The 7,260-nt window shown below is 50.6% G+C and overlaps 1 protein-coding gene across 1 annotated transcript in view; it reads left to right on the top strand.

The window, feature by feature from the left end:
• Positions 1-773: 773 nt before the first annotated feature.
• Positions 774-7,260, top strand: part of RASAL1 (RAS protein activator like 1) — a 101,970-nt gene continuing 95,483 nt past the window's right edge. Inside the window, exon 1 of the mRNA XM_038373370.2 lies at positions 774-2,854. Within this exon, the coding sequence (XP_038229298.1) occupies positions 2,790-2,854 (65 nt within the window). The 5' untranslated portion in view covers positions 774-2,789. The remainder of the gene's footprint in view (positions 2,855-7,260) is intronic.

The raw sequence follows: 7,260 nt of genomic DNA, 5'->3' as shown, positions 1-7,260 counted from the left end.
TGACAGCAAAAGAAGGCAAGCCTTTCAGCAGGACCCATCCCCATGGATTCTGGTGATGTGTGGGGATGGGAGAGTTGCATCACAAATGCCCCTTGGGATAGGGAAGACACGATGGAGTCAGCTGTTACAAATACGAAGGGGAGGGAGGATGCTTGTTAAGGCTGCTAGAGACACACAGACCCTCTGGTTCTTTCTGGCTCCCAGAATGACCAACACAGATGGTGCTGCCTGGGGACTCCAGCCATGGTCTCTTGAAGTCTGTTCTGGGTCACAGCAGCAGAGAAGGGACTTGGGATAGCCTGCTACACCCCTTGCAGTCTTCACAGGCCCCTCTATCCTTCTTCCTTGAGGAGAAACTCTACCAGCTTAGCTTCTCAAGGTTTCCTATCCCCACGGGAGGGGACGATCTGTCCCTTTAGCAATCAGCAATGACAGTGAAATCTATGGAACAGAGGGGTAGGAGTTTGTTCAGCTCTTCTAGTATTTATTAAGGTCTCCCCAAGGCTTGGCAGGAGGTTCCTTAATCAGGGTTTGCAATGTAGACAAGATTGATATGAACTTCTGTGGGGCTGATCTGTCCCTGGCAGAGTTGGGTTTCTGACCCCTGGTATAATTTGACACCGTGACCCTTGGCCCTGTATTAATTTGGGGCCCACTGGAGCCAGTGGGAGCCTTTCTATTGACTCCAATGGACTTTGGATCAGACTGTTGAGAGGAGACTTGTAGAAGCTGCCTATTTACCCAGTTTCCATTCCCAGCACACACTCTATATAACATCCCCCCAGTTTTGCAGACCTGATGTAGGGGCAGGAAGAATTCAAGAGATAAAAATTACATTGAGACGCAGGGCTGATTCTCTCCCCTGGCCCGCTGCACTCCAGCGTGACTCCATGGACGCCAGTAGTTACTCCTCACTTACAGTGGGGTAAGCTGGCACTGAATCAGACCGGCAGAGTCCACCTGTCATCACTCAGTTCCAACACGCAGCAGATGGCAGAGTGGGAATGTGGAGGTGGGCAGAGGAGCTATTCTTCTGGTGGATTTATGAGTATCAGGTGCAGAGGCAGAGCGTATGGCAGTGAGAGAGCTGCAGAAACACTGGAACGGTGCACACCGAGGGTAATAACCCTCCCACTCCCTTGTACATACATCCCTGGACTTCCTCCATCATCATCATGGCCAATCTCAGCTGATCGAGAGCCATCTGGATCGATCTCTAACTAGGTCCTTAAGGCTGCACATTCCATCTGTGTCCATCACTGGCGAGCTTATCGCCCCACCAAAGCTTTTCATGCCAATGTGATCACTGGCTGCATAGCCGTGTTCTTAAGTAAACACACCTGGGCTTCCTCCCTCCTAGACCAAATTCCATCATCAGCAACTCCTTGTTAACGCAGGAAGAGCTTTGCTGGGATGACTCCAATGTAACCAAGGGCAGAAACTGGCCCCTTTTTCTTGCAGAGAGGATAGTTTTTGAATAAGGTCTGAGCTGGGGACCTGGGTTCTGTTCCCAGCTCTGGCGGGTGACCTTGGGCAAGTCATGGCCTCGTTCTGTGCCTCAGTTTCCCCATCTGTAAATCCGGGATACTGATGCTGCACAGAGGGGCTGTGGGGCTTTTTTAGTGTTTTTAAAGCAGCTTGAGATCCCTGGGGGAAAGTGAGATGAAGTGGCATGGAGTTAGGCAGTGCCCAGTGAAACCCAAGAGGGAATGGGAAGAGCTAATGAATGTTCTGTTGTTCCAGGCTGGGGTGGCATTTGGGATTTTGTTAATCCCTTCAACGGTAATCAGTACAGTGCCAGTGTGTCTCAAACTCTCTGCTGGCTGCCAGCACCCAGGCAAAATGCTGGTGTGATGGCAAGCGCAGTCCCAATGCAAACTGCAGGCCAGGAGTGGGACGGGTGAGTGGGCAGACAGATGGAGCCGTGCAGTCCTGCTACCAACCCGGCTCTGTCATTTTAAACCTGGGTGATTCTCCAGCCTTTGGAATAGAGCCCTGATTCTATGTAGTGAGCCAAGCCCAGTCTGTGAGCCTCAGACACTTGCCAGGGAAGAGGCTCGTTTGCAGGCTGTCGCTGGCTGAGGCAGCTTGAAGTGCATGTGAATTCACTGAAGCTAACACAGGAGGGTGCAGAAGGGGACAGCTGCCCCCTCTCTGCTCCCCCTTTGGCTGGGAAGGGAGCATTTCCCCCTTGCTGCCGCTAGGAGGCAGGGGAGCTCCACTCTGCTGGCTTCCGCCTGCTTCGGGGGTGCAGCTCTCTCCGAGCAACCTGTGGCTGCAGACACGATTCTGTCGCTGCCCGAGCTTTTCTTCTCCTCGAGCAGCAGCTCCCGCTGTTTGCCGCTACTAGCGCATGGGGAAGAGGAGGGAGGGCAGCAGAGCCAAGCCAGGCAGCCTGCTTGAATGCCGGGGATGCACAGAGAAGCAGCGTGCGAGCTCTGAAGCGAACCTGGCACGGCGACTGGGGGCTGTGGCACCGGCTGGTCGGTTTCACCTGCCGGGCGTTGCGATGGCAAGACACGTTTCTACGCGAGACTTGATTTGTGTCTAAACCAGCCGCTGTTCTGATCAGAGCCAGGCAGAAGCCAGCACAAAGGCAGGAGCAGGGCGCCCCAAGGCACACAGCCCCACCAAACTCCCCCAGCGAGAGAGGCAGACAGGAGACGAGAGAGCCCCCCCCCCCCCCCCGTGGGACCGATCCGCGCTGTGGAGGCCGATGGTTCCGAGGGGCGATCAGCCCCTCCGCTGAGAACAGACCCAAGTTTGGGCTGATCCTCGCTGGGCTGGCGATGGCCCGGAACACGTCCCTGCATTTCAGAGTGGTGGAAGGAAGGAGCCTGCCGGCCAAGGATGTGTGAGTTGGATTCCCCTGCTCGTGGTGTGATGCCCCGGCCGCAGGGGCGCTCCGCCGGGTCACCGCTCGCCACAGCTCGGGGCGGGGCTGGCGAAGGCAGGGGCCAGTGTTGGAGCAACCCTCAGGCCGGCCCCGTGTTGCTGGGCGAGGAATTTGGCCCCAGAGAGGCGTGCCTGGGGTGTAGAGTAGCTCTCGCCCCTCCCGGGAAGCGTCTGCCTGATGCCTGGACTCCATTTCCAGGCAGGTCACTCCAGCAGCAGCCCAGTAAACTGACACACTCTGCGATTGCTGCCCCGTGCCTGGGGGCGGGGGAGGGCAGTTGGGGGGCTCCTGGCTAGCACGAGTAGATGTTCGCTTGTGGAGAGCCAACCTATTGGCTCAAGACTCCCCCTTCATGCAGTTTGGCCTGGGGGATCCCCAGGCTGCCTCCCAGGGAGGAGAGGAGGAAATGGGCAGGAAGGAGTCCAGGATGGAGGCGACCAGGTGCATGTCCAAAGATGAATTCCGGACTTGCTCTTTAGCACTCTCCTGCTCCTTGGTTAATTTTGGCCTGGGTCAGAATCACTCTTCCAAATCTGAAGGTTGAAATTTGAACCCCTATTTGAATTTTGCAAATTGCCTGAGTTACTAAGGGGGTGACCCTGACCCCGTGACCTGCAAGGCAGTGCATACCAAAACCAGATCTGCAGTCGGCAGCTGGTCCCATCTTTAGGCATGTGTCACTTCCACTGATGGGAGGCCACTGCCTCCTGCTGCTAGATTTTAGCTTTAGAGCTGGGTTGGGTGTGGGGAAGGGGAAATATGACTTGGTCCAGCAGTCTCCATCCTGAGCTCGAGTTATTGTTATCACTTATCCATTCTGATTGATATCGATCAATAAATAATGGGATTGCAGCTGGCAGGCATCAGCATGGTGATACATCACAGAGTGGCACTCCCCTGGTGCTCTCGGATCCCAGCCCAGAGGCAGAGCAGGAGATGGGCTGCTTCCCCAGGTGTCTGCCCAATGCTTGGCTCCCATGTTGCATCTTTGGTGTGCCGATGTTGCTAGGATGATGTTGACTAGAGGCAGTGATGTCTAGTAATTAGAATGGGGAGGCTGGGAATTGGGTTCTATTCCCAGGACTGCTACTGGGTCATTCTGCTCATGTCACTGCCCCTCTCTATGCCTCAGTTTCCCCATATGTAAAAGAGAGGTAATGAGACTGCCCTACATCAAAGGGAGGCTGCAAGTATGAATGAATGACTTATCTAAAGCTTGGAGTGTTTGTGCTCCTTGGCTGGATGGCAGCAGAGAGATATACAATGCCACATGCACTAGTCACATTTCTGTGGTTGCTGGTGAGTATTTGCTTCAGGTTGGGGGGCTGTCTGTAAGCAAGGACTGGCTTGTCTCCCAAGATCTGTGAGAGTGATGGGTCGTCCTTCAGGATAGGTTGTAGATCCTTGATGATGCGTTGGAAAGTTTTAGTTGGGGGCTGAAGGTGATGGCTAGTGGCGTTCTGTTATTTTCTTTGGTGGGCCTGTCCTGTAGTACTCTTCTGGCTCTGTCAATCTGTCAAATACTCACCAGCAACCACACACCACACAACAGAACCACTAATCCAGGAACCTATCCTTGCAACAAAGCCTGTTGCCAACTCTGTCCATATATCTATTCAGGGGACACCATCATAGGGCCTAATCACATCAGCCACACTATCAGAGGCTCGTTCACCTGCGCATCTTCCAATGCGATATATGCCATCATGTGCCAGCAATGCCCCTCTGCCAGGTACATTGGTCAAACTGGACAGTCTCTACGTAAAAGAATAAATGGACACAAATCAGACGTCAAGAATTATAACATTCAAAAACCAGTCGGAGAATACTTCAATCTCTCCGGTCACTCGATTACAGACCTGAGGGTGGCTATCCTGCAACAAAAAACTTCAAAAACAGACTCCAGCGAGAGACTGCTGAATTGGAATTAATTTGCAAACTGGATACAATTAACTTAGGCTTGAGTAGAGACTGGGAATGGATGAGTCATTACACAAAGTAAAACTATTTCCCCATGTTATTTCTCCCCCCCACCCCACCCCCTACTGTTTCTTAGATGTTCTTGTTAACTGCTGGAAATAGCCTACCTTGCTTGTCACCATGAAAGGTTTTCCTCCTCCCTCCCCCCCTCGCTGCTGGTGATGGCTTATCTTAAGTGATCACTCTCCTTACAATGTGTATGATAAAACCCATTGTTTCATGTTCTCTGTGTGTATATAAATCTCCCCACCGTATTTTCCACCGAATGCATCCGATGAAGTGAGCTGTAGCTCACGAAAGCTTATGCTCAAATAAATTTGTTAGTCTCTAAGGTGCCACAAGTACTCCTTTTCTTTTTGTTTACATGGTGGTTCTCTCTTGGGACTGAAAGAGGCCAGACAGAAATCCATCTTCTCCAACCCATCCTAATCCAAGACTCCAATATTGCAACCAGTATAGATAAGTCAGGCAAGGCGGATTAGTTTATCTTTTGTTTTATTTTCCCTGTGTTAAGAGGGAGGTTTATTCCTGTTTTCTATAACTTTAAGGTTTTGCCCAGAGAGGGATCCTCTGTGTTTTGAATCTGAATACCCTGTAAAGTATTTTCCATCCTGATTTTACAGAGATGATTTTTATCTTTCTTTTTCTTCAATAAAATCCCTCTTTTAAAAACCTGACTGATTCTTCCATTGTTCCAAGATCCAGGGGTTTGGGTCTTTGATGATTTTGTAACCAATTGGTTAGGATACTATTCTCAAGCCTTCCCAGGAAAGGGGGTGTGTAGGACTTGCGGGGATATTTTGGGGAAAGATGTCTCCAAGTGGGCTCTTTCCCTGTTCTTTGTTTAAAACGCTTGATGGTGGCAGCACACGGTTCAAGGGCAAGGCAAAGTTTGTACCTTGGGGAAGTTTTTAACCTAAGCTGGTAAGAATAAGCTTAGGGGGTCTTTCATGCGGGTCCCCACATCTGTACCCTAGAGTTCAGAGTGGCGAAGGAACCCTGACAGTAGTGGAAAAAAGCTTGTCAATGTAGTGACAGCACAACCTAGCAGCTCAGAAGCAAAAAGCAACTTAGAACCACCCCCAAAAATGTAAGGGGGGTTGTTTACTTATTCTCATGATTTTTGAATGCTTGGAGCTGACCATATTGTGCAGCACACTCACAGTTTGCATGGTTCCAGATATCTTGCTAAGGGGCAGGGCAACGGGGAACCAGGGCCTATGCAGTGAAACTGGTGTGAGAAGAGAATTAGCACAATGACATTTACATAACCTATCTGTCTATCTGAGGCCTGGTCTACACTTAAGATTGACATAGGGCCGGTTGGCACTAGAAAATTAGGTCCACTCAGCTATGTTGCTCAGAGGTGTGAAAAATCCACCTGAGTGCTGTAGGTAAGTTGCTCTAAGTTCCCATGTATACAGTGCTAGGACAAAAAATAGATCTCAGAGTAGCAGCCGTGTTAGTCTGTATTCGCAAAAAGAAAAGGGGTACTTGTGGCACCTTAGAGACTAACAAATTTATTTGAGCATAAGCTTTCGTGAGCTACAGCTCACTTCATCGGATGCATTTGGTGGAAAAACTAGTGCTAGGACAGTGAAATAATTCCGTCACTCTAGGTACCACCTCTCGGGGAGGTGGATTCCTTGTGCCAAAAGGAGAAGCCCTTCTGTTGGCACAGGCAGTGTCTACCCTGAAGTGCTGCAGCAGTGTCACTGTAGCAATTCAAGTAGAGAAAAACCCCTAGCTATGTTCCTCAGGGGTGTGAAATCCCAAGTAATGCAGCTATGCCAACCTAACCCTCAGTGTAGCCACAGCCGAGTCAACAGAAGAATGCTACCACCACTCAGGGAGGCAGTATTCCTACAGCCATGGAAAACCCCTTCTGTCACTGTAGGCTGCATCTGCACTAGGGGCTTAGTGCGGCGTAGCTGTACTGCTGCAGTCCCCACAGTGCAGACAAACCTTTAGGGTTTTATCCTGCGGCCCATCACCATAGTATCTGAACGTTTTCCACATAAATTCCATAGCAATAGCCAAGTCCCTAGTGGACTTTGTGTTCTCTCTAGCTCTTCTCCCTTTATGGGATCACAACTCTGCTTGCGGTAGGGTTTGGGTGTGTTAGGTTGACCTGTTTCAAAGTTTTTGTTGGTTCATTGGTAGGGCCTTGTTAGGAAAGAATATCAATATTGGGGTTTGAGGGCAGAAAGGGGGGTCAGTGTTGGAGATTTATTGGGTAAAAGGCGGTGATAAAGTGTGAATCTTCTGTAATATTTTTATGACCCCAGGTGTGCCTCAATTTCCCCTATATTTTCCATGGCTACCTGGCAGGGTGTGGAGGAGGACTATTTGTTCTCAGAGCATGCTAAAGTCTGGTCTACACT

This window comes from Dermochelys coriacea, chromosome 15 (genome assembly GCF_009764565.3).
Source record: "Dermochelys coriacea isolate rDerCor1 chromosome 15, rDerCor1.pri.v4, whole genome shotgun sequence".
Taxonomy (NCBI): Eukaryota; Metazoa; Chordata; order Testudines; family Dermochelyidae; genus Dermochelys; species Dermochelys coriacea.
The sequence above is the reverse complement of the archived record's forward strand: the minus strand, read 5'-3'. Positions and strand labels throughout refer to the sequence as shown.